Source organism: Ambystoma mexicanum, chromosome 13, assembly GCF_040938575.1.
Source record: "Ambystoma mexicanum isolate Mex_15411 chromosome 13, UKY_AmexF1_1, whole genome shotgun sequence".
Lineage (NCBI taxonomy): Eukaryota > Metazoa > Chordata > Amphibia > Caudata > Ambystomatidae > Ambystoma > Ambystoma mexicanum.
The window spans coordinates 48024636-48051654 of record NC_090938.1 but is presented as its reverse complement, the minus strand read 5'-3'; the positions used below and the strand labels follow the sequence as shown (position 1 = coordinate 48051654).

The 27019-nt window shown below is 47.9% G+C and overlaps 1 protein-coding gene across 1 annotated transcript in view; it reads right to left on the bottom strand.

Moving 5' to 3' along the window:
- ELK4 (ETS transcription factor ELK4) overlaps window positions 1-27019 on the bottom strand; it is a 93673-nt gene that overhangs the window by 22284 nt on the left and 44370 nt on the right. The window contains exons 2-4 of the mRNA XM_069633154.1: window positions 11598-11830; window positions 3556-4419; window positions 2821-2937 (exon numbers count right to left, since the gene is read on the bottom strand). Coding sequence (XP_069489255.1) covers window positions 2821-2937; window positions 3556-4419; window positions 11598-11830 — 1214 coding nt within the window. The remainder of the gene's footprint in view (window positions 1-2820; window positions 2938-3555; window positions 4420-11597; window positions 11831-27019) is intronic.

The window sequence follows — 27019 nt, the reverse complement described above, 5'->3', positions numbered from 1 at the left end:
GGATGCAAAATGGGTCCTGGGAAGCAGCACTACCCAGAGTACTACAAATACTACAATGCTCCTGGGCCCAACAGAACAAGGCACCGTCCTGGAACAGGAGGCATGGACCGGTTACTCAAATAAAAATTGGACTAAGCTTGCCCAGTCAAGCGCCGACAGGGAGACCAAGCACCTATTACAGACTCACCAGGGAGCAACAGCAGCAGGGGAGCTGAACTAGCCGAGCGCGACACAGCCCTATTAAAGACCAGGAAGAGTGTATGTGCATTAACTCACTTAAAACAGGAGAGCAACAGAAAAACAACCAGAGCGACTGCATGGCTGCCTTGGAGGCAATGAGAAGGGGGCTAAAGGGCGTGTCAAGACTTCCCAGGGAAATCCCAGTCCAGAACGGGACCAGATGGGAGGATTTAGAAGTCGTAGGCAGATTGGAAGCTGAATCAGGTTTCCCATGGGGGCACAGAGAAGCTTCCAGACAGGAAGTCAAGGGATATAAAAGGCCAACAGAATCAGGTGGCAGTAAGAGGTGTTTGAGAGGAAGGGGGGGGGAGCGGGGGGTTGATATGGGAGTAGACATAGTGACCAGAGAGAAGTGTGCAGCAGGCGGAGGACTTCAGGAGACGTCTGGCACATTTGATAAGAGTGGAGTGTCAGAGTGTGGCAACAATTTAGCAGTTTGTATTCAAGTGAGTGACAGAGTGGTTGTGGGGTAGTTCTGGAGGGCGAGCAGGAAGGGGGGAGTTTGATCAGGGAGGTAAGGGCAGTGTTAGGAGGAGTGACCTTTGGGAAGGAAGAAAAGGAGCTGGAGGATGGAGACGGGGAAAGAGATGAGACCAAAAGAGAGTGGTGAGACAAAGCGAGTGAGACAGAAGAGTAGAGAAGGGAGGATACAGGTTAAGGGAGAGGGGAGTGAGGGAAAGGTTGGGAGACAGTCGCCATGGCAATCAGACTCACCTAGGAAGTGTCTGAGGGAGTTAATTAGTTAAGACTGTGGCCGCTAGCTAAGACAGCAGGGGCTCCCCGGCGTTCGATAATCTTGTGAGTAGATGCCCTGGACGAGGGGTGTGGGGCACCCTTCAAGGATGAGGGAAAGGAGACAGGGACCACTCCTAGATTTTCTCTGAACATTTAAAGGTTGGTTCTGTTAGCACATAGCAGCCCCCCTTTGCTGTATGAAAGTGCCTGTATGCCTGTAAAATCGTATCTAGCTCTGCCCCCGTGCTTGCCTGAAAATTGTAACTAGCTGTTCCCTTGTCCGGCATGATTGGCGTGCCGTGCCGCACCCCCATCCACCCCAGTGTCTCTCCCTCTTCCTGCTTCGCTGCTTACCCTTTCCTCCTTCCTCCCTCCCGCCCGTTTGCTCTGTCCGTCCTGGCATCTTAGCAACACTTCCATCACTCTGTACATTCCTCTTCCTTGGCATACCACCGTTGCAATGCCTCCTCTGCTTCAACAAACCTGCCCTGTCTGAAATCCGAATCAGATGGCCACATTATGGAGGGACCATCACCGCTATGTTGCTGGTGCCTTGAATTGACTTCTTGATTCATGTTGGTGCACTGATCTTGACGTTCTCATGCTGGACTTTTTTAATAATTATGTACTAAGTGGTCATGAATCATATGTTGTGCCCATTACGACTGGGACTGGATCATGGCATGCACATGCTGGGCTCTTGCATCATAATATCTTCAATATTGACTCGTGTATCATTGCTGTGTTCATTCCATCTGTTTGCTCCTGGCTTTCCTCACCGCTTTGCGGTCTTCTCTGCCGCTCCCTGCCTATACCTTCTCTTCTCTCCTCTCCTCTCCCATCTCCCCTCACCATAATCAATGCACTTTCAATATCAGAAATGTCGTCAGGCCTAGTACGGTAGCCAACTACCCATTCTCAAGGTCACAAGGCCTTGTAAGAATGTGATTGGATTTTCCCTTGCTCCCTCCCCTGCCTTGCACCGTTTGGAAACACATTTGTATAGACGATGTACGAATAAACTTCATGTCATATAAATCTTCTCTGCTACCGAGTACGGCACTAGGGCAATTCTAAGCAACACACTTAATTTTGCTTCTTTCAATTCGGAAAACATTCCCATCGCATCGAGGCATATTAAGGTTACTGTTAACTAGGCTTGTGAAAACGTCCTGGAGTTCAAGAACTTCTTAGATGGAAAGCCCATGAATACCATTTTATCCTTTAGGGAATTGAAAGTGACGCGAACTCTAGCACAGTGTGTGAAATCAGCTTGGATCCCACTGGCATAGCTGTTGCCCCTTTAGCCACTCACGCGGCTTCCATAGAACAAGGCAGGTCTACAGTGTTCAGACTTGCAGCAGCCAGCGTGTGTGTTTGTGCTTGTCGGCATGTTGGAACACATTTTGCGTTGAGGGCAGCTTGGAGCATGTTCAGAGTTTGCTAACAAGCAAAGCACTCCTCGGGAAACTGGATCACCTGTACTAAAAACCCAAAGCCTTGCACACAAGTAGACAAAGCAAGAATACAGAGTTGCACACAGGTAGACAGAGCAAGAATACAGCGTTGCACACAGGTAGACAAAGCAAGAACACAGCGTCGCACACAGGTAGACAGAGCAAGAATACAGCGTTGCACACAGGTAGACAGAACAAGAATACAGCGTTGCACACAGGTAGACAGAGCAAGAATACAGCGTCGCACACAGGTAGACAGAGCAAGAATACAGCGTTGCACACAGGTAGAGCAAGAATACAGCGTTGCACACATCTAGACAGAGCAAGAATACGAGCAGGAGGACCCGTCTGATGGAACCAAGGTACCAGCTGTCACAGGAGGATTTACCTGGAATAGGGTATTCGCACCGTGCAACCGGGCTGGACTCAGAGGCGCAACCGGACTAAGAGTGCTCCAGAAGTGAATACTGGACAGAAGAGGGCTCGGCGTGAGCAGGATTGGCGTCTGGAAGAAAAGAAAAAGGCCGAGTCAAGAATCATCAAACTACTCGAGCTAGGACACTGGCCCATCAACAAGCAGACAGACTATTCCAAAGGAAGCAACATACTCCACTGCGAAGGCACCACAACTGCTACCACAAATGTGCAAAAACGACTTTGGCATGCACACCACAGCTGCAAGCATGCATAACCACATGTGCACCTCAGTAGCAGGAAAGGCAGCACGAAGAACACAAATGCCAAAAACAACACCACCACCAAAAGAAGCATGCGTTGTGTGTGCTGCAATTTCACAGTGCCCCGATTATCCATTTTAAGTGATAGACAGCACCACAGATATAAATAGGCTATCTCGGCAAGAAGACGGGGTTCCTGCCAAGCAGAGAGAGGCGAGAGGACTAGGGCAACAACACCCCTGAACTCAACAGGCAGCCGACAGCACCGTTTACACCACAGGGGACCAGGGTCGCCTGAAATGTCCGTCTGAGGGGTCTCTCTATGGAACCAGGGCACATGCACCGCTCTTTCCCCCCCACACACAGAATCATCAAGCACATAGTCACAAGAGCTTTGCTTTCAGGCATGCACAAGTGGAAATAAGCAGCAAACCCTTCTGACTCACCTGTGAAAAAAATGCAGGGGTGAGCGATGCCGTAGGCAACGAGGGGCTCAAGATCCCAAGTGGGCTGGGGTCACTGCCGGTGACGATGAGGGTGGGGGTCAGCTCCAGTCCTTTCGGCTTCTTGGACTTGGAGGTGTGGCGCGAGCCTTCTTTCCTGTCCAGCAGGTAGGGCACCTCCTCGTAGACTTCAGGAGACATGCGCGGCTGCTGTGAGGTGACCGAGTCCAGGTCGGTGTCGATCACTAGCTCGGAGGTGGAGTCTGGAGGGGGCGAAGGAGAGCGCGAGCGGATCTGCAGGGGCGAAGGGGGCACAGACACTGCCAGAGGCGAACTGGTGAGGGCGCTTTGTGCAGCGTGTGTTGTCTCAACTGATGTCCACTTCAAGGGAACCAAGTACTCCAGCGCCTGCAGCGAGTCCTCAGAGACGGGCAAAGGGGTGGTAGGAGACCCCTCAGGAGTTGGGTGTGAGGCGGCCTTCTTGTTCGGGGTGGTAACAAACTTGATGACAGACGGCATGGTCTCCTGAGTGGTGGGCTTCTTCTCTGCCAGCTTGACAGCCGGGTTCTCCATTTTGATGGACTTGATGCGTGTCGCACTGGATGAACCCAGAGAGTTGAGGGTGAAGGAGGAGTACAGCCCTGAGTGAATGTAGTCGTTCCGGCCAGAAGGTTTGGAGCAGGGCAACGGAAGCTTCTCCTGGACGCCATTCTCTTGCTCCTTCCGGGCACAAACGCTGCCCTCTTTGGCTTCCGTCTCCGACTCGCCTTCGCCCTTCTCCAGTCCCAGAGGATCCATCGTTAAAACGTCCGGATAGGACACAAACCTGTACACAAACTTCTGGCCGTTCACCTTCTTAATGATATTCTGCGTGTAGAAACAAAAAGAACCAGGTTAATGGAAACAGCGTTTCCACATGAAGTCACACACAGCTCGCTCTCTCGCTCTCTCTCCTCCTTCTGGTAGGCACAGCTTGAAGAAAAGACCCCCTCAACGTTATAGCACATTCAATGAATGGACACTCGCTCACATACAGGGACCTTTATCTAACAGGGATGGCCATGAACATAACCTCATTCAATCTAGGTTTCCCCTCGTTTCCCCCCCTGCCCTGCACCACCCCCGAGCCCCTTTCCGCTGCCCCGAAGCAAGTTTTGCCTGCTAGTGCTTTGCAAATTAGCAAGAAAATCGAAAATGTTTACTTTCAACTTCAAAGCGTCTTTTTAAAAAGTAGTAAAGGAGCAGGGTCTGCGGACACCACTGACCTCAAGGTGGCATCAAAGGCAAGGAATCCGCTTATGAAACACTCCTTTCTCGTTGGGAATAGTGGCTTGATTATAAGGTGGTCAAACCCCCTTTGCAGATAACAAGGGGGCTTGCCCCAGGATGGGGCCCTTGAAAGAACGGAGGAGGCGCAGAAGACACTGCCTTTGTGAGTGAGGAAATCAGTCAAGTAAAAAGCATAGATCGCTCGCATTCACCAGCACCGATGTTCTGCGTACAGAAGTCTCACAACTCCTTGTGAAGATCCAAGAGCAGAGTGGATTATCTCTCAAGGGACTGGCCGGGAGGACAGTCGGAAACTGGTTTCTTAACAGAGGATAAAGGGATCCTTTCTAAATCTGAAGAATATAAAGCTGAAATGGGCAGCACAGATCACCCGGCTCAACATAGAGGGATCTCTTATGTAATGGAAGGCTAACCATAGAAGGATCCCTTATGTAATGGCAGGCTCACCATAGAAGGATCCGTTATGTAATGGCAGGCCATAGAAGTATCCGTTATGTAATGGAAGGATCCCTTATGTAATGGAAGGCTCACCAGAGGAGGATCCGTTATGTAATGGAAGGCTCACCAGAGAAGGATCCCTTATGCAATGGCAGGCTCACCATAGAAGGACCCCTTATGTAATGGCAGGCTCACCATAGAAGGATCCGTTATGTAATGGAAGGCTCACCATAGAAGGATCCGTTATGTAATGGAAGGCTCACCATAGAAGGATCCCTTATGTAATGGAAGGCTCACCATAGAAGGATCCCTTATGTAATGGAAGGCTCACCAGAGGAGGATCCCTTATGTAATGGAAGGCTCACCATAGAAGGATCCGTTATGTAATGGAAGGCTCACCATAGAAGGATCCCTTATGTAATGGAAGGCTCACCATAGAAGGATCCGTTATGTAATGGAAGGCTCACCATAGAAGGATCCCTTATGTAATGGAAGGCTCACCATAGAAGGATCCCTTATGTAATGGAAGGCTCACCAGAGGAGGATCCGTTATGTTTTTTTTTTTATTTGTTTATTTATAAAATGTACACATATATAATCAAACAATCAGACCAATAAATACTCAGCAAAAATACACAGAATAACAGAATATTATATGTACATAACTTGCAATAAATCAGTAAATATCCAGAAAGTCATCCCACACCTTTCCATACAACCTCAACTTCCCTTGCCTCTTGTAAACCACCCTTTTCATGGATGCAAGGGCAGACATGCCCTCCATCCAATCATCAAGAGAAGGCGCATTCCGTGATTTCCAGCCCCTGAGGAGCAACTTTTTACCCAGACCAGCTCCACGGAGTAAAAACTTTTTCCGTGACACAGAGAGATCATCCAGCAAATCTCCACCTCCCAAAATCATTGTCATAAAATCCAATTCAACATCCAAATTCAAAACACGCAGACAGGCACCACAAACATCGTGCCAAAATCCCCGTACACGCACACATTCCCACAACAGATGTTCCAGACTTCCCTGTTCATTCCCACAACACCAGCATTCATCCGAGTCCATCAGCCCCCTCTTAAACATTCGTTCCGGGCTCCAAAACACTCTGTTGAGGATCTTTATCTGTCTTGACCGTTCCACCATATCAATTGCACAGAGTTTAACATTTGCACACATATTCAACCACATCTCAGGCGAAATCTCACACCCTAACCTCCTTCCCCATTCATCTCTCAAATTTGAATGTTCCTTATAAGCAGACACAATACAATTATATATCCTGCTAGCAATGGAACCACCACCTGGCTCGCAGTGGGCCGCATAATGCTATCAGAAGAGACCCGACTTTTTGTTCCTTTAACTCACTTATTTCTGAATTTGCATTAGAAGACTGTTGGAGATTGCTTCATGGGGATTTGAGAGAATATACATTTTATTCTAGTTCTCATGGCTCACATTCTCGTATAGATATGTTTTTCTCGGCTGGTTCAGCAACCCTGAATTTGAAAAGCTGTGAGATTGGTTGTATTGCTGTCACTGACCATGCACCAGTGTTTATGAACGTAGATCTGCAGTTCGGTACTCCTAGATCGTTTTGTTGGAGAATGAACACCTCAATTCTTCGAGATGAAAAGATTGTGGAGAAAATCAGATCTGAGGCTGATCATTTTGTTGTGGAAAACAGGACAGATGGTATGGCTATTGGGACAGTATGGGAGGCATTTAAATGTACAATGCGGGGCTTAATTCTAGGTTTGTCCAGTAGCAGGAAGAAATGTATGGTGGACATAAGTATGGATTTGGAACAAAGTATTAAGCAACTTTCACTGGAGATGATTAATGACTCTGGGAACATAGAAAAAAAGAGAAGATTGAGGCCACTACAGAGAGAACTGAATGAAACTTTGAAAATAAGGTCTGAGAAGGAGTTGTTTAAATTGAAATGTTCGTATTTTGAATATGGTGAAAAGTGCGATCGCTGGCTTGCCTATAGATTAAGACAACAGCAATCAGAAAGATCTATCACTTCTATTAATAGAGAGAATGGTCAGGTGACTTGTGATCCAAAACTGATTAATGAGACATTTAAGGAATACTATACGAAGCTGTATCAGAATGAGATGGGTGTCAATGGATTAAATGGTTCATTTTTGAAAGGATTGGAGATACCTGGAGTGAATGATTTGGAGAATGCAATGCTGAGTGAGGCTTTGACTGTGGATGAATTGAAAACTGCGATTGGGAAGTTGAACTCGGGCAAGTCTCCGGGTCCGGATGGTCTGCCTGCTGAATTTTATAAAATCTTACCTGATTCAGTGGTAGAACTTATGCGGGATATGTTCATAGAATCCAGGGTGGGAGGGTTGCTTCCTGCTTCTACTAGTCATGCCATTATATCGGTTTTTCTGAAAAAGGGTAAAGATGGTTGTTTGACTTCAAATTACCGTCCGATCAGTTTGATTAATACTGATAATAAGATCCTTGCGAAACTATTGGCCCTTCGTTTGCAAAATCTTCTTGTGAAGTTAGTGCACACTAATCAATCGGGCTTTGTTCATGGCCGGAGGACATCTAGCAATATTAGGAACTTATTGTTGTTGATGGTACATGCACAGGATATGGATGATGATGTTGCGGTGCTTTCCTTGGACGCGGAGAAAGCGTTTGATCGTGTTGATTGGAACTATCTTTTTTCAGTATTGCGTGCTATGAATTTGGGAGAGGAGTTTATTTCATGGATCGTCTTGCTTTATGCTTGTCCGACTGCCGCTGTCAGAACTAATGGGCAATTGTCAGATTCCTTTGTGCTACGGAGGGGTACGAGACAGGGATGTCCTTTATCCCCCCTGATATGTGTTTTGGCCATGGAACCATTGGCGATTGCCTTAAGGAGTGACGTTGGGATACAGGGCCTGAGTTTTCATGGTGCTGACCAAAAGTTGTGGTTTTATGCGGATGACCTACTTTTGTTGTTACGGAATTTAACAGTGTCCCTTCCGGCCTTGCTGAATGTTTTGGAAAGATTTCATGCGGTGGCTGGATTTAAGGTTAACTGGTCTAAATCTGAGGTGTTGCCAATTTCAGGATATTGTGACAAGAACTTGATTACTGGGATTGGGTTTCGATGGTGTGAAAGGAAACTGAAATACTTGGGTATATGGCTAACCCCACTGGTGGATGAGATGGTTGTGGTAAACATGAATGAGGTATGTACTGATTTGAAAATGAGCATCCTGAGGTGGTCTTTGCTTCATTTGTCCCTATGGGGCAAGGTGAACGCTATCAAAATGAATGCAGCTCCAAAAGGTTAATTTTGTTCTAGGTATGCTTCCGATGAAAATTGGTCAACATTACTGGAAAAAAATTGATGGTTTGTTGCAGTCATTCCTGTGGGATAATAAGCCGCCTAGGCTTAAATTGTGGAAACTTCAGTTGCCAGTAGAAAAAGGTGGTCTGGGTGTACCGAACTTCAGGGCATATCATTTAGCCTTTTCAAGTCATTTTATTGTGCCTTTTTTGATGGATTTGCCTGATAAATGGGTAATTGCAGAGGCAAGTATGTTGGGTCCGCTCCCTCCAAGGGCTATTCTCATGGCGACAAACAAGTCATGTAATAAATCGCCTTTGACGGTTTTTCTGAGAGAGACGTGGAGACAGGTTCATGAATTGTTGGGCTCGGTTGCTTCAAAGACCATTCACTCATCCATTTGGTTGAACCCATTGATTGCTATCGGGGGAAGGTCTTTATTCTGGCCGGATTGGTTTCTAGGCGGGGTGCTTTGGATTGAGGATGTTATGGTGGAGGGAGGGTGGATTGGGTACCGTGAGTTACGGGCAAAGTTTCACATTGATAATTTCAGAACTGAAGACTTCAGGAAATTGAAAAGATGTATTGGTGATGTGGCAGTGCTAGGAAGTTCAATGGTGAATCTCTATCTTATGGAGAGGATCCGTTATGTAATGGAAGGCTCACCAGAGAAGGATCCCTTATGTAATGGAAGGCTCACCAGAGGAGGATCCCTTATGTAATGGAAGGCTCACCATAGAAGGATCCCTTATGTAATGGAAGGCTCACCATAGAAGGATCCCTTATGTAATGGAAGGCTCACCAGAGAAGGATCCCTTATGCAATGGAAGGCTCACCAGAGAAGGATCCCTTATGCAATGGAAGGCTCACCAGAGAAGGATTCTTATGTAATGGAAGGCTCACCATAGAAGGATCCCCTATGCAATGGAAGGCTCACCAGAGGAGGATCCCTTATGTAACGGCAGGCTCACCAGAGAAGGATCCCTTATGCAATGGAAGGCTCACCAGAGGAGGATCCCTTATGTAATGGAAGGCTCACCAGAGGAGGATCTCTTATGTAATGGAAGGCTCACCATAGAATGATCTCTTATGTAATGGAAGGCTCACCAGAGGAGGATCTCTTATGTAATGGAAGGCTCACCATAGAAGGATCCCTTATGTAATGGAAGGCTCACCATAGAAGGATCCCTTATTTAATGGAAGGCTCACCATAGAAGGATCCCTTAGGTAATGGCAGGCTCACCATAGAAGGATCCCTTAGGTATATGTAACGACAGGCTCACCATAGAAGGATCCCTTATGTAATGGCAGGCTCACCAGAGGAGAATTCGTTTTGGGGTCTATAGCAGGACTACGTACGAGTGGGCAGTTTATGCCCAGGCGGGGGTCCTCTGCTTGTGGGGCCTAGAGAATAAAGCCGAACCTCACTGATGAGGCCCCCACTTTCTCTGGGGTTGATTGAGTTCACATGCAGAGGGGATGTAGCCAACCAGGTGAGGCAAGACTGATCCGCATGTGGCAGTCCCCCAACGTGACGGCAGTGCCGGGCTAAGAACCGTCGTAATGGAACTAGAAAAAGGAATCCTGACTGGTCAAATGTTGGTACCTATAAGTGGAGCAGACTGGACATGTGAGGAGTGGAGAAGATGGTGTTAAACGGGTGCGCACATGGAGAGGTTTAAATTCATTGGTAGACGTGAGAACGCAAACTAAACTGTCTGGAGATAGACAGGGACACAATGGTGCAGCGAGCTTACGTTTATGGAAGAAGCAAACTTCAGCAGAACCACCTTCGGTTCCGGAAGCAACACAAGACCTTCCTCTTCGCTTCTGCATTCTCTCTTCTCTCCCTCGCTGATGTCCCCCAACTGCTCCGCACACTGGTCACTTGGCCACCCACTGAAACTCGGGTCCAGGCCCCTGCATGTCCAGTTGCCCTTTGCACTGCCTCTGGGCACCCCAGCACTTAAGGGTCTATTTCTGAAAACCTACAGTCCCTGGTCTCTCTGCACTTATGAGCCACCCTCCGGCAGCACTTATTGAGTTACCTGCACTCCCCCCCCTCCCCACACGTGCGTGATCTGAATGACACAAGGCCTAGTATGATAGTCGTTTTGTCCTCCTTCTGACCTCTTAGCCCCCCTTGTCTTGTCGCACCTAGAAACAATTGTGTGCAGGCGCGTTATAAATGACTTATCATATCAAAAGCAGTTTCATGGGGAACTACATTCCTTGCTTTCCCCGATATTCTGAAGCAAGGGGGACCCCGCTTCGGAACTTTGTTCTGTTGCGCCGCTGGGTTCAGGCTGAAGGAAACGCGGGTCTGTTGTGGTGACTGGTAGGTGCTGTGGCAGGGGTGTTGCTAAGGGTCTCGGGGAGCAACCCTTGCCAGAAAGCAGGGTCTCGGGGAGCAACCCTTGCCAGAAAGCAGGGTCTCGGTGAGTAATGGAATGCCACGCAGTTTTTAATACATGGCCCAAGTTCTATAAACGGAACCAATGAAAACCCAAGAAGAATTGCCACCCATCACTGGAAAAAGCATAAAACAACCAAAATACATGGCATCACAATATTCACATGTTCGGTGTTTGAAGTTCAAAATTTAGCTTTGGCACACTGCAAAACAGGAAATGATCCTGCCACCCTAAAATCAAGGGCACTGTATGCCCAACACCCTGCCCATCCCAGCTAATGCATGCACATAGAGAACTAAGGCATTCTGCTTCAGACGCACTGGCGAAGTGGACCATGCCAGGCCCCCATGGTGCTTCAGACGCACTGGCGGAGTGGACCATGCCATGCCCCCATGGTGCTTCAGATGCAATGGCGGAGTGGACCATGCCAGGCCCCCATGGTGCTTCAGATGCAATGGCAGAGTGGAACATGCCAGGCCCCCATGGTGCTTCGGACGCACTGGCGGAGTGGACCATGCCATGCCCCTGTGGTGCTTCAGACGCACTGGCGGAGTGGACCATGCCATGCCCCCACGGTTCACCTTACCTTGACATAGTAATAGCGCAGGGCACGGCTGAGCTTGTCGTAGTTCATACTTGGCTTGCTTTTGCGGAGCCCCCACATTCGGGCCACTTCTTCGGCCTGGAGCAGTTTGAACTCCCCATCGTTGGAGGTCCAGCTAATCAGGTGCTTATTCTCGGGTTCCTGCAGGAGCTGCAGGAGGAACTGCCACAGGGTGATTGTGCTGTCCATCGCAGGATCCGAAACGAGGCACCGGGCTAGTGAGAACAGGGGGAAAGAAAGGCATCATGAGACTTGGGGGGGGGGGGGGCAGCCAAGACACTTGCTTTCTGAAAGAACCACGCAGGTGCTCAGTCCAAACCCACAACATCTGCACACAACCATCTGTGGACCCTCCCTGCATGCCCCAATTCCACCATGCTGCTCCAACACCCCGACAGTCCCTTAAAAATCCATGCATGCTTGAACACTCAAACTCTTCTCTTAATGTCACATTCAATTACATGTCATTACAAAACCATTTAAAATTCCTCTTCTCCCAGTTGCAAAAGGGAACAAGACCCTTAGCCTTCTTCACACATTCCTCAAAAAGCTATTCGAAGAGTGTAACACACAACTCAAATCTCATTGGTTTCCTCCACACCAAGACATTTAAGTAGTGCCCAGAAGACTCGCTCATAGCACTTCGCTGCCTTAAGGGGGGCTTCATAGAGAAACGAGAAGCCCAATGGAAAGTAGGACGTCCTTGTTTTTAAATGTTCCACATGCGGCATGAATTATAGGTAATCCTTAAACGAAGCCTTGCCCTGAAGGGTACACTGAAAGGAAACATGGTAACATCATGGAATTGAGCACCAGGAGCATAGACTGTTGCACAGAATAAAGAGGGCTGGGGAGGTACAAGGTCCACAACAAACCCGCAGGGAAGGAGGGGAGCACACACTCCCTAAACAAGAAACACTGAAAGCCTTCAGGTCGTTTAGGTTGTACAATTTAAAGCTGTGTGTGTGTGTGGGGAGCTGTAAGGTTTGTTTTGCACACTTATTTCAAGATAGAGCGTTGGGCGAGCGGTAGGGCACTTGGTACGTGATATTTGATGATGTGCGCAGTTGGCATCAGTTTGGCGAATGAAGAGTGGTAGAGAAAGCACGCAACAGATGTTTGGAGAATGGGGCTCGTGCACTTGGTAAGGGATTGGCAGGCATCTGATGGAGCCTGGTATAGCATGTATGTGTGTGAGGTTTGCTGCAGGGATCATGGGATACAATAGTATGCGTTTGTTCACTGCTCTTAGATGGAATGCTGTGCTGTTCTCCAAAGGGCATGTTCAGTGAATTCGCATTAGCGTGCTTTTTCCTAAAGCCACTCCAGCAAAGCAGTTTATAACAGATGATACACACCAGGAAGTACCACCCAGCAGCTGTAAAAGTGGTTCCTCAGAGCAACCGCCCTGTACTGCATACACCACCACCAACAGGGGCCACATAAGAGTACACCCCTCCCGTCAATCAGTGTTAGGGTCACTGAGCACTTCAGCACGCACCCCAGATCTTCACAGATGTATGCGGACAGCCGCGGGCCTTACGTATTGGCACTTCCATTGCCAGGCAAGAATCCATATCCATATCCCATTTAGATATCTCACACGCTTCCCATAGCATGGAGAGATGTCCTTTTGCCACTCTCCGAGCATTGCCGATGAAGACTTTTTCATACCATGGATACATCTTTGCTCCCAACACTCGCAGCAAAATCAATTTCGGGTCTACATGAATTGGCTGAGAAACCCCTGCAGACATTCTGCGCAATACCTCAGTCCAAAAACGCAGACGTTTGTCAGTCCGTTGCAGCATCGCTAACACTTCTCTGGTATAGCATGCCCTGTACCGCATTCTCTGCTATAGCATGTCCTGTACAGCATTCTCTGGTATAGCATGTCCTGTACAGGACTCTCTGGTATAGCATGTCCTGTACAGGATTCTCTGGGATAGCATGTCCTGTACAGGACTCTCTGGTATAGCATGCCCTGTACAGCATTCGTCTGGTATAGCATGTCCTGTACAGGACTCTCTGGTATAGCATGCCCTGTACCGCATTCTCTGGTATAGCATGTCCTGTACAGGACTCTCTGGTATAGCATGCCCTGTACCGCATTCTCTGGTATAGCATGCCCTGTACAGGATTCTCTGGTATAGCATGCCCTGTACAGCATTCGTCTGGTATAGCATGTCCTGTACAGGACTCTCTGGTATAGCATGCCCTGTACAGCATTCGTCTGGTATAGCCTGTCCTGTACAGGACTCTCTGGTATAGCATGCCCTGTACCGCATTCTCTGGTATAGCATGCCCAGTACAGGATTCGCTGCTATAGCATGTCCTGTACAGGATTCTCTGGTATAGCATTTACTGTACAGGACTCTCTGGTAAAGCATTTCCTGTACAGGACTCTCTGGTATAGCATGTCCTGTACAGGACTCTCTGGGATAGCATGTCCTGTACAGGACTCTCTGGTATAGCATGCCCTGTACCGCATTCTCTGGTATAGCATGTCCTGTACAGGACTCTCTGGTATAGCATGCCCTGTACCGCATTCTCTGGTATAGCATGCCCTGTACAGGATTCTCTGGTATAGCATGCCCTGTACAGCATTCGTCTGGTATAGCATGTCCTGTACAGGACTCTCTGGTATAGCATGCCCTGTACAGCATTCGTCTGGTATAGCCTGTCCTGTACAGGACTCTCTGGTATAGCATGCCCTGTACTGCATTCTCTGGTATAGCATGCCCTGTACAGGATTCGCTGCTATAGCATGTCCTGTACAGGATTCTCTGGTATAGCATTTACTGTACAGGACTCTCTGGTAAAGCATTTCCTGTACAGGACTCTCTGGTAAAGCATTTCCTGTACAGGACTCTCTGGTATAGCATGTCCTGTACAGGACTCTCTGGGATAGCATGTCCTGTACAGGACTCTCTGGTATAGCATGCCCTGTACCGCATTCTCTCGTATAGCATGCCCTGTACAGTATTCGCTGCTATAGCATGTCCTGTACAGGGCTCTCTGGTATAGCATGTCCTGTACAGGGCTCCCTGGTATAGCATGTCCTGTACAGGACTCTCTGGTATAGCATGTCCTGTACAGGATTCTCTGGTATAGCATTTCCTGTACAGGACTCTCTGGTATAGCATGCCCTGTACAGGATTCTCTGGTATAGCATGTCCTGTACAGGATTCTCTGGTATAGCATGTCCTGTACAGGATTCTCTGGTATAGCATGCCCTGTACAGGATTCTCTGGTATAGCATGTCCTGTACAGGATTCTCTGGTATAGCATGCCCTGTACAGGATTCTCTGGTATAGCATGCCCTGTACAGCATTCGTCTGGTATAGCATGTCCTGTACAGGACTCTCTGGTATAGCATGCCCTGTACAGCATTCGTCTGGTATAGCATGTCCTGTACAGGACTCTCTGGTATAGCATGCCCTGTACCGCATTCTCTGGTATAGCATGCCCTGTACAGGATTCGCTGCTATAGCATGTCCTGTACAGGGCTCTCTGGTATAGCATGTCCTGTACAGGGCTCTCTGGTATAGCATGTCCTGTACAGGACTCTCTGGTATAGCATGTCCTGTACAGGATTCTCTGGTATAGCATTTCCTGTACAGGACTCTCTGGTATAGCATGCCCTGTACAGGATTCTCTGGTATAGCATGTCCTGTACAGGACTCTCTGGTATAGCATGTCCTGTACAGGATTCTCGGGTATAGCATGTCCTGTACAGGATTCTCTGGTATAGCATGTCCTGTACAGGATTCTCTGGTATAGCATGTCCTGTACAGGACTCTCTGGTATAGCATGTCCTGTACAGGATTCTCTGGTATAGCATGTCCTGTACAGGACTCTCTGGTATAGCATGTCCTGTACAGGGCTCTCTGGTATAGCATGTCCTGTACAGGACTCTCTGGTATAGCATGTCCTGTACAGGATTCTCTGGTATAGCATGTCCTGTACAGGACTCTCTGGTATAGCATGTCCTGTACAGGATTCTCTGGTATAGCATGTCCTGTACAGGATTCTCGGGTATAGCATGCCCTGTACAGCATTCGTCTGGTATAGCATGTCCTGTACAGGACTCTCTGGTATAGCATGCCCTGTACAGCATTCGTCTGGTATAGCATGTCCTGTACAGGACTCTCTGGTATAGCATGCCCTGTACAGCATTCGTCTGGTATAGCATGTCCTGTACAGGACTCTCTGGTATAGCATGCCCTGTACCGCATTCTCTGGTATAGCATGCCCTGTACAGGATTCGCTGCTATAGCATGTCCTGTACAGGATTCTCTGGTATAGCATTTCCTGTACAGGACTCTCTGGTAAAGCATTTCCTGTACAGGACTCTCTGGTATAGCATGTCCTGTACAGGACTCTCTGGGATAGCATGTCCTGTACAGGACTCTCTGGGATAGCATGCCCTGTACCGCATTCTCTCGTATAGCATGCCCTGTACAGTATTCGCTGCTATAGCATGTCCTGTACAGGGCTCTCTGGTATAGCATGTCCTGTACAGGGCTCTCTGGTATAGCATGTCCTGTACAGGGCTCTCTGGTATAGCATGTCCTGTACAGGGCTCTCTGGTATAGCATGTCCTGTACAGGGCTCTCTGGTATAGCATGTCCTGTACAGGATTCTCTGGTATAGCATTTCCTGTACAGGACTCTCTGGTATAGCATGCCCTGTACAGGATTCTCTGGTATAGCATGTCCTGTACAGGATTCTCTGGTATAGCATGTCCTGTACAGGATTCTCTGGTATAGCATGTCCTGTACAGGATTCTCTGGTATAGCATGTCCTGTACAGGACTCTCTGGTATAGCATGTCCTGTACAGGATTCTCTGGTATAGCATGTCCTGTACAGGACTCTCTGGTATAGCATGTCCTGTACAGGGCTCTCTGGTATAGCATGTCCTGTACAGGACTCTCTGGTATAGCATGTCCTGTACAGGATTCTCTGGTATAGCATGTCCTGTACAGGATTCTCGGGTATAGCATGTCCTGTACAGGATTCTCTGGTATAGCATGTCCTGTACAGGACTCTAGTATAGCATTTCCTGTACAGGATTCTCTGGTATAGCATGTCCTGTACAGGATTCTCTGGCATAGCATGTCCTGTACAGGATTCTCTGGTATAGCATGTCCTGTACAGGATTCTCTGGTATAGCATGTCCTGTACAGGATTCTCTGGTATAGCATGTCCTGTACAATTCTCTGGTATAGCATGTCCTGTACAGGATTCTCTAGCATAGCATTTCCTGTACAGGATTCTCTGGTATAGCATGTCCTGTACAGGATTCTCTAGCATAGCATTTCCTGTACAGGATTCTCTGGTATAGCATGTCCTGTACAGGATTCTCTAGCACAGCATTTCCTGTACAGGATTCTCTGGTACAGCATTTCCTGTACAGGACTCTTAATTGTGCCGCAATGGCCACTTCCCCTGGCGTCATCAAGGCTTCTTGCCACTGCTCCGCCTCCAACATTCCCACATCCATTTCACATATTTGTTGGAGATTTCCCAATGGGCGTGTTGTGTGGTTGATAAGTGCCTGATACAGAGTCGATATAGCATTTCTAGTAAAGTGACCTACATGTATATTAGCCTCCATCAGAGTTGGTTTCAGATACTTACCCAGGGAGGTTGGTTTCACTCATACCTCCCTGGGTAAGTATCTTGTGAGAGAGGAAAAAACGTTGGGATGACTTGAAAGTCGCCAAACAGAATCTTTTGACAAACAAACTGAATGGTTCAGAACAGTTGCGTTGCCTATTTTTATCCAATCCACCATGCGTAACGAAACAGAAATCTAGTTGAACTGTAAAATGATGTGAAGACACTTTCTACACATTCCTCGCCAAGTGGCACTACCAGGAATTACAAGGAAGCACATGCAAAGGTGCACATTTTGCAATTGGAAGCTTTGAAAGGCACCCATAGTGCACCAGGAACAGGTTTAAAAGGCTAAAACACTAAGGAGTACAATATTCATTAGCAAACCAATTTTCATTTAATCCATTGGAGTGGCCATTGGATGACTCCAAGTCCCTCCCAATAGTGGCAACATAGCTAATCATTGCAACCCCACCCATTGCGCCTAGCCACCAGTTAACCAACATTGCTTAACCGAGCAGCTGCTCTAGGACTAATAAGTGACAGGCAACGACAATGTTAGAGGATATTTGTACCGCTTACTATCCCCCACCGGAGTGTTCCCCTGGTGCTGTGGCGGCTCTGAAAGAGGGAGGGGGGGTGGTGAGTTAGTGGGAATAAACTGGAAAAGTGCAAGAGAGCAGTGATGTGCTGTTGGCAACCTCTGCCCGGTAGGTCCGTTGGCTGGGCTTGGGGTGTTTTACGGTTGGTAGTCGTCATGTGCTGTTGTGTGAGTCTATGTGTGGTTTGTTTGTTGTTGCAGTGTAGTGAAGTTTGTGCGGATTGCTGCGTTTTCGGCTTGTGGTTGTGTTTGATTAGAATTTGAGAGGGATGAAATTGTTAGTGGATTGGTTAGTTGGCATTGCTGTCCTTGCAATTATGTCTAGGTGTGATGCTTGCTATCATTCACTAATCCATCGGAGTGTGGCGCTTGCCAATCTTCAATATCCTATCTAGATGTGAGGCAGGCAAGTGATCACGATTCCATCTAAGTGTGTAACATTTACAGTTTCATTTAAGTGTGGCGCATGCTAACAGTCACATTTCTATCTAGATGCGACGCAGGCTACAGTTAAGAATTCCATCTAAGTGTGGCACATGCTAACAATTATTATACCGGTCTAAGGTGATATAGGCTAATCTTGACCATTCTCTATAGGTTAGTTAACATTGGCTTTGTGGTCCTACCAATGATATATCAAGTGCTATATAAATGCCAGATGATATCAAATAACATAACAGAATGTTAGTGCGTAATGCAGTGCAACATTTATAGACCAGCCAGGAATGTATTTTGGTTGGTGGTCACTAATCTCTTTAAGTATGCATGTTGTAATTCTATGGCAGTCAACGTTATGGAGTGGGAAGGTAGAGTGGCGAGGGTTTTCTGGAGTACAGTGATTGCTCCCCCCCTCCACCCATGCCACACTTACAGTTTTGTTGGTGTCTGTTGGCTTCCTTTGCTTCCCCTGCGGACACCTGCAGACACATTTTGGAGCCGCTCATGTAGGAGCCGCATGGGATGCCGGGCAGAGGGCTGGCCAGATCAGGTCAGGATAGGGGGCGGGGGGGTGGACCAATCGTGGCCCGGGGGTAGGACAGGGGAGCGCAGGGAACAAGGCTCACCCGAGACCATGATGGAAATCGGCACAGGGAGCTGGTGTGCAGGGTGTTGAGCTCAGCCAATCACAAAATGCAAAGAGAGCAAACAACGGTGGGGAGGCTGCATTCAAAACAATGATGAAAAGTTTCTCGACCCTGCCTCTGTCTCAGGAACGGAGGTGGCCTTCACAATCTAAAGCACGCATTACAGGACTCTCTGAAATCCCCCATGATCTCTGAGTACAAACTGGCATCTACACGTCATGCTTCACTTTCAGGGACATCGATCTCAGATCTGATCTCTGAATACAAACTGGCATCTATATGTCATGCTTCACTTTCAGGGACAATGATCTCATATCTGATCTCTGAATACAAACTGGCATCTACACGTCCCGCTTCACTTTCAGGGACAATGATCTCAGATCTGATCTCTGAATACAAACTGGAATCTACACGTCACGCTTCACTTTCAGGGACAATGACCTCAGATCTGATCTCTGAATACAAACTGGCATCTATATGTCATGCTTCACTTTCAGGGACAATGATCTCATATCTGATCTCTGAATACAAACTGGCATCTACACGTCCCGCTTCACTTTCAGGGACAATGATCTCAGATCTGATCTCTGAATACAAACTGGAATCTACACGTCACGCTTCACTTTCAGGGACAATGACCTCAGATCTGATCTCTGAATACAAACTGGCATCTACACGTCCCGCTTCACTTTCAGGGACAATGATCTCAGATCTGATCTCTGAATACAAACTGGCATCTACACGTCCCGCTTCACTTTCAGGGACAATGATCTCAGATCTGATCTCTGAATACAAACTGGAATCTACACGTCACGCTTCACTTTCAGGGACAATGATCTCAGATCACTTTAACGTGTATCCTATTGCTGAAGTTTTGGTGCACATGGGCTCACAACGCGTCATCCACCACACTTCTTTCACAAATGGGGGCGAGTGACTTTTGCATGTGGCTTGTGGTCTACAACTTTTGTGCACCCTGTCTTCACATGTTGCAATATTCATGGTAGCCCAGCCTCCTTCACTTTCCCATTTAAGACATATGATGGGTCTCTGACCCGGTTCCATGTCATTTCATCGCGGGATGTTTTTTCGCAGGGTTTTTTTATTGCGATTTTTTTCCCGAAAAAACCCATAGAATTTTCTTTTTAGGGTAGGGGTCCCCCCACCCAACCCCTCCATTTTCTACAAAATTCGATGTTTTTTTCGAAATAAAATTTGCGGCAAAAATCTCTGCAAAAAAACATCCCGCGACAAAAGGACTTGGTACCCTCTCTCATGAATGTGGGGTAAACTATCCAAGAACAATTCTTCTGACCCAGATTCCCCTTCCTCCTCACCTGTCCGTGATCCCTTGGATGAGTCTTCTGAAGATATCTCCCCCCGGCTTCTCCAGGCGTGCTCCGGCTTTTTTGGATGAGTCTTAGGAAGAGCCCCGCCGGAGGACACCCTGCCTAATAGCAGCCAGCCCAGCAGCGGGGACCTCCAGGGGGCCGTCCGACAACCAGGGAAAAGCAAGGCTGAAAAACCCTGGGACAATGTTAAACTGCGGTTTCTTGAATGCAGTCGACTTCGTGGGACGAAAGGCGTATCCAGTCTTTCCAGAAGGTGCTGAAGAGGATTACGCAAATGCGTGTTAACAGATGCGTAGTAGAAACACAAGGTAAGTGTAAGGGGAAAACTCTGAGAATGCTGTGGGAGGAAGAACGCTCCGAAGGAAAGCGGAGCGCAGAGGAGGGGCAGAATGGCAGCCGATAGATCAGAACGAACCGCTAGGAGAAAGGGAGGAAGGAGGCAAAGCAAGGAAGGCGGGAAGGCAGCAGGGAAACAGAACCACCAGAACAGTGGACGGAGAACAAGCGTGTATACCCAAAGAAGGAGGGTTGCAACGCATCGTCACTTAGGCGTGACGCGTATATGTATGTGATGCGCCATAAACTAGAGCGCTGCATTAGTTTCCGCTCAGTAGCCCTTCTTCCATTTCCACCATAGTTTCCAGGGACGGCGGATTGTGACAGTAGGACCCCTTCTTATGGGCACCCCTCCTGGTTTGCCTGGATGATTTCTATGAAACTGATGTAGGAGCCTGGGAGCCTTCACATTCCTTTCGGGTTCCCATGATCTTTCGGACCAGGGATACCCTTTCCAGAGTATGAGGCATTGGACTCTGCCTTGTTTGTACCCGAGTCCAATATTTGAGAGACCTCATATTCCTGGGTGTCTTCTGGAGTCGGCGTTTTCTTTCTCAGTCGCCTTTTATATGGGTCGAATTTGTATTCCTTGAGCAGGGAAGTGTGGAATACAGGGTGGACTCTGCGTAAGGAAGATGGCAAAGAGAGTCGAAGACTACCGGATTGACACATTTTTCAATTGAGTAAGGACCAATGTATCTTGGGGCAAACTTCCCAGGATGGACCCATCTCGGAAGATGCTTGGTTGACAACCACACTTTATCACTGACTTTCCATTTAGGATTGGGTCTTCTACCCTTGTCGGCCCATCTTTTGTTCTTCTGGAGGCTGTCTGACAGATTCTCCTGAACCTCCTTGTGCGTGTCTTTGAGGGTGTGCAGCAGCTGATCGATAGGTAGGTAACGAGGTGGGTTGCATGGTAGAAAAAGGGATGTGACGAGGATGGTATCCATAGGTGCACTTGAATGGACTCATTCCGATTGCTGAGTGTACTGTGTTATAAGAAATCTCTGCCACCGGTAATAGCTGATGCCAATCATCCTGTGTTTGGTGACAAAAACATCTTATGTATTGCTCGAGGGTGGCGTTAAGACACTCCGTTTGTCCATTGGACTCAGGATGAAAACCTGAAGATAAAGCTCTTTGGATCTGAAGTTGTTTGCAGAGAGCAGTCCAGAATTTCGAGGTGAATTGGGTACCTCTGTCAGAAACTATGGTAAACTGTATTCCATGTAGACCCACAATGTCTCTGAGAAAGACATGGGCCGTCTCCGAAGCTGACAGAGTGCCCCTCATAGGAGTGAAATGAGCCAATTTGCTAAAGGAATCGACTACCACCCGTGTATCCTGCCGAGTCTGGTAATTCTACAATGAAATCTATCGAGAGGTGGTGCCAGGGTCCTGAAGGAGGACCGTCTTGTTGAAGGAGTCCAAAGGGCTTTGCTGTATTATATTTGTTTCTTGCACAGGTGGGACATGAGGAGACGTATTCCTTGGTATCCTTAGCCATCCTAGGCCACCAGAAATGTTGACGTAATAGTTCCAGAGTGGCAGACTGACCCTTGTGGCCTGCAGTAGGTATATCATGGCACCTAAGTGCCTTGGTCCTGAGTTCCTGAGTTGGAAGATACAATCCTTCCTCCCGAAACCAACGGTTCCCTCTTTGAGTCAAGAGAGGAATAAGGGTGGTGGATGGGTCTTTCTGGGCTTCAAGAACATCTTGTAAGAAAGTGTTTATGGAGTTGATAAAGGTTTTACCCTGCAGTAAGTATTCGTGGCCTGAGTACTTTCCTGATTCTTCCCCATGAGAGCATCGGCTAAATGATTTTCCTTCCCTGGTAGATAGGTCAGTTTGAAGTCAAATTGGGAAAAGTAATATGCCCATCTGGCATGGCGAGAATTCCTGGATTCCATTTGTTGTAGGATGCTAAGGTTTCTATGATCCGTGCGGACTTGAAAGGGAAAACTTTTTCCCTGCAGAAGATGTCTCCACTCCTCGCAAGCTTGTCGAATGGCAAGGAGTTCCTTTTCCATCACCGAGTAATTCTTCTCGCTAGAATTGAGGGTTCTTGAATAGTAAGCTATTGGGTGTTCCAACTGGTATTCCTTTTTCTGTAAAAGAGCGGCTCCAAGGGCCCCATAAGAAGCGTCAGTGACAATGATAAAAGGCAGTGTCTGGTCAGGTTGGCTAAGTATTGGAGCGGTGGCAAAAGCTTCTTTTAATTGATGGAAGGCTTGATCGGCTTTGATTGACCATGTGAACTTTACACCCTTTTTTAACAGGGCGGTTATTGGTAGGACAATGTTGGAAAACCCAGTGATGAATTTCCGGTAAAAATTGGCTAAGCCTAAAAATCGCGTACATCCTTGACCGAAGCTGGAGTGGGCCACTGGGATATTGCCTTGACCTTGTTCGGATCCATTGTCAGTTGGTCTTCCGAAAGTATAAATCCCAGATAAGGAACAGAAGAGGCTTCAAACTGGCTCTTTTCAGGTTTTGCGAAGAGATGATTATGTCTGAGCCGTTCCAAGACTTCCTTTACGTCCAGACGATGCTGCTCAAGGGTCTTTGAGTAGATCAATATATCGTCCAGATACACTACCACCTTGCTGAACAACAAATTAGAGAAAATCTTGTCCATAAACCTTTGGAATTGAGCGGGAGCATTAACTAAGCCAAAGGGTATTACCCTGTACTCGAAGTGACCGAGGGGTGTACGAAAAGCCGTCTTCCATTCGTCTCCTTTATGTATTCTTAGTAAATGATATGCACCCCTGGGATCCAATTTTGTAAACCATCTTGGTCCTTGCACAGCCTACAGAATGTCCTTGATAAGAGGCATCGGGTAGCAGGCTTCGATTGTCTGACTGTTCAGATCCCGATAGTCGATACAGGGCCTGAGCTCCGTGGTACCCTTCTTGGGGATAAAGAACAGAGAAGCCCCTGCAGAAGAGGTCGATTCTCGGATGAGACCATTCTGTAGATTGGTGGCTAATTATTCCCTCAGGGCGTCTTTCTCTGGTAGGGACAACGGGAACATTCTCCCGAACGGAACCTCTGCCTCTGGTTTTAATTCAATTCTACAGTCTTCTGGTCTGTGAGGTGGGAGAGGCTTGGGTTGGATGTCGGAAAAGACATCTGAAAACTCCTGGTATTCTTCCAAGATACAAATCACGCTCTTGATGGGAATCGTGTTATTAGCTTGAATTGGCTCATTCTCTTGAGACAAACAGGTGTGTAAACAGAGGTCAGAGCGGAATTCCAGCGTATTTGCGCTCCAGTCAATACCGGGATTGTCTCTCCTTAGCCAAGGGATTCCCAGGATCACTGGGAAGTGGGCCGCCCTTATCAAGTCGAATGCAATTCTTTCTCGATGGGTGTTCATCCTGACTGTTAATTCATGAGTCTCTTGTTTGATGGGACCCGAAGATAGGAGAGAGCCATCTACCCCTTCCACAGGTATTGGTAGATGCTTACTTCTTCTAGGTATGGCGTGCTTTGTTGCCCATTCATCGTCCATGAAATTGCCAGCTGCTCCGCAGTCTAGCATGGCCAGGCATTCCACCTTACAGTTCTTCTTCCATTCTAATACCACCTTGAGGATCATGAGCTGGTGTGAGACTTCCTCTACTATGGGTTTTTTTGAAACACAGGGATTGGCCCTATAGAGCCCTTCCATGTCCCTGTTCACGGACGGGATTGTTTGTTTCCTGACCTCCTAGGAGGGACCTCAGGACAATCCCTCAGGAGATGCTTGTTAGATCCGCAATACAGGCACAAGTCCTTTTGCCGTTTTCTCTCTGCAACCGTTAGGGGTCCTCCGGTAGTCCGTATTTGCATGGGTTCTTCCGTTGAAGGTTTATTCCTTTCTGGGGTGGTCTGCACACTGGGAGAAGGAAGGTGAGGGGCAAGCAACCTGGGTCGTCTTCTTTCTGCCCCGCGCTCCGACAGTCGGAATTCAATTTGTAGAGTTCGGGAAATCAGTTCCTGAAATGATGCAGGTCTAGCAATTCTTGACAGTTCATCCTTTATCTCCTCTTGTAAACCCCTTCTGAATAAAGTCTGTTTTGCAGAGTCTGGCCATCCAGTCTCCTGCGCTATCCTCTGGAAGTTGGTCACATATGTCTGAACGTCAGATGTGCCTTGTTTGGTGTCTAAGAGGTTTTTGTAAGATGTAAATAACACCTCTGGTCTTTCGAACCTGGTCCGGAACTGTTGGATAAAAGTTCCATATACAGGGAGGGCTGGATCGGCATCGGTGACAGGCGGGGTTGCCCAGGCCAGGGCATTACCCGTTAAGTTTGAGACAACAAATCCGACTTTAGCCCGATCTAATTCAAACATCTTGGGGCGAAAAGTGAAGTAAATTTGACAGGCGTCCAGAAATTCTTTAAGTCTTTTGGGATTCCCGTCGTATTTGCCGCATGGCAAGGATACTGGTGGGAGATCTCCCCGATCTTCTCTACATAGGAACTGTTGTCTTAATGCAGCATTGTCTGCCTTCAATGCATTGTCCTCTGTTTTTAAAGTCTGTAGTTCGACTGTAATACCTTGTATGGCTGTAACAAGCTCTTGGTATTGTTCTAAACTGGCCATCTCTAGGCGTTGCAAACTCTCATGAATGTGGGGTAAACAATCCAAGAACAATTCTTCTGACCCAGATTCCCCTTCCTCCTCACCTGTCTGTGATTCCTCTGATGAGTCTTCTGAAGATATCTCCCTCCGGCTTCTCCAGGCATGCTCCGGCTTTTTTGGATGAGTCTTAGGAAGAGCCCCGCCGGAGGCCACACGCCGGCCCAGCAGTGGGGACCTCCAGGGGGACCGTCCCACAACCAGGGAAAAGCAAGGCTGAAAAACCCTGGGACGATGTTAAACTGCAGTTTCTTGAATGCAGTCGACTTCGTGGGACGAAATGGCGTATCCAGTCTTTCAAGAAGGTGCTGAAGAGGATTACGCAAATGCGTGTTAACAGATGCGTAGTAGAAACACAAGGTAAGTGTAAGGGGAAAACTCTTGAGAAGGCTCTGGGCGGAAGAACGCTCCAAAGGAAAGCAGAGCGCAGAGGAGGGGCAGAATGGCGGCCGATAGATCAGAACGAACTGCTAGGAGAAAGGGAGGAAGGAGGCACGGAAAAGGCAAAGCAAGGAAGGTGGGACGGTAGCGGGAAAACTAGGGGAAACAGAACCACCAGAACAGTGGACGGAGAACAAGCATGTATACCCAAAGAAGGAGGGTTGCAACGCATCGTCGCTTAGGCGTGACACGTATATGCACGTGATGCGTCGTAAACAACTTGAGCGCTGCATTAGTTTCCGCTCAGTAGCCCTTCTTCCATTTCCACCATAGTTTCCAGGGACAGCGGATCGTGACACCCTCTGAACCTCAGCCTGCCCACTTCCAACCGGGTATATGGGCTGGCAAATTTGGATACCTAAATACCGAAACGAGGCCACTGTCGCTCGAAACATGCAGTTGTCTGTAATCACCAGAGGGCCCCCCCTTGCACAGAAAATAAATTGTACGTGGTGTAGTTGACTCCGACCACAGAGCAGTCCATAAATTCGCAGAAGTCTTCCAGCCCAGGGAGCCACACAAATCCTTTCATGAGAGGGTCACAGCAAAGCCATGTCGCCACAGACTATTGCTAGAATAAACAGCGACAGAGATAGATAGGGGCCAGCCCTGGCGTGTTGCCCTCTCCAGCAGGAAAGGCTTTGATGTTTTACTGTTGACCCAAATTCGTGACCACAGGGATACCATACAGTAATGGAACCCATTGAAAAAATCTTTGCCCAAAACCTATTCTTTCCATCAGCGGCCATACCAACTCCCAGTAAATAGAGTCAAATGCGTTTTCAAAATCAATGGCCACTATAGCCAGTGGTTCCTGAATGTCTCCCACCCTGTCCAGAGCCACATGTAGCCTCTGGATGTTGATTTGGGTCTTCCTATGTAGCAGGAACCCGTTTTGGTCCGGATGAATCAGATCTAACAAACACATACGTTCAGTCTTGCCGCCAATACCTTTGCTAAGAGATCTTTGACTCCATGTTGAGGAGCGAAATGGGATGATAGGAAGCGTATTCATTCGGGGGTTTGTCCTTAGTTAGCACTACGACCATCACTTGTTGTAAATCCTGGGGCAGCAGTCCTTTATCTCTACTGCATTGGAACATTGACAGCATAGGGTCAACAACTTCCTCAGTGAGCTTTTTCCATAGTTCGGCCGGGAACGCCTTTGGGCAGGTGCCTTCCCAGACCGTAGCGACATGATCGCCGTTACCATTTCCTCATTAGTGATATCGGACTCCAAGACTTTTACCTGCTGCTCCCCCAGCTGCAGTAGGAGAATCTCCTCCAGGCGATCCATGCATTCCGCCCTTTGTGTCCTCCCAGAACTGCATAT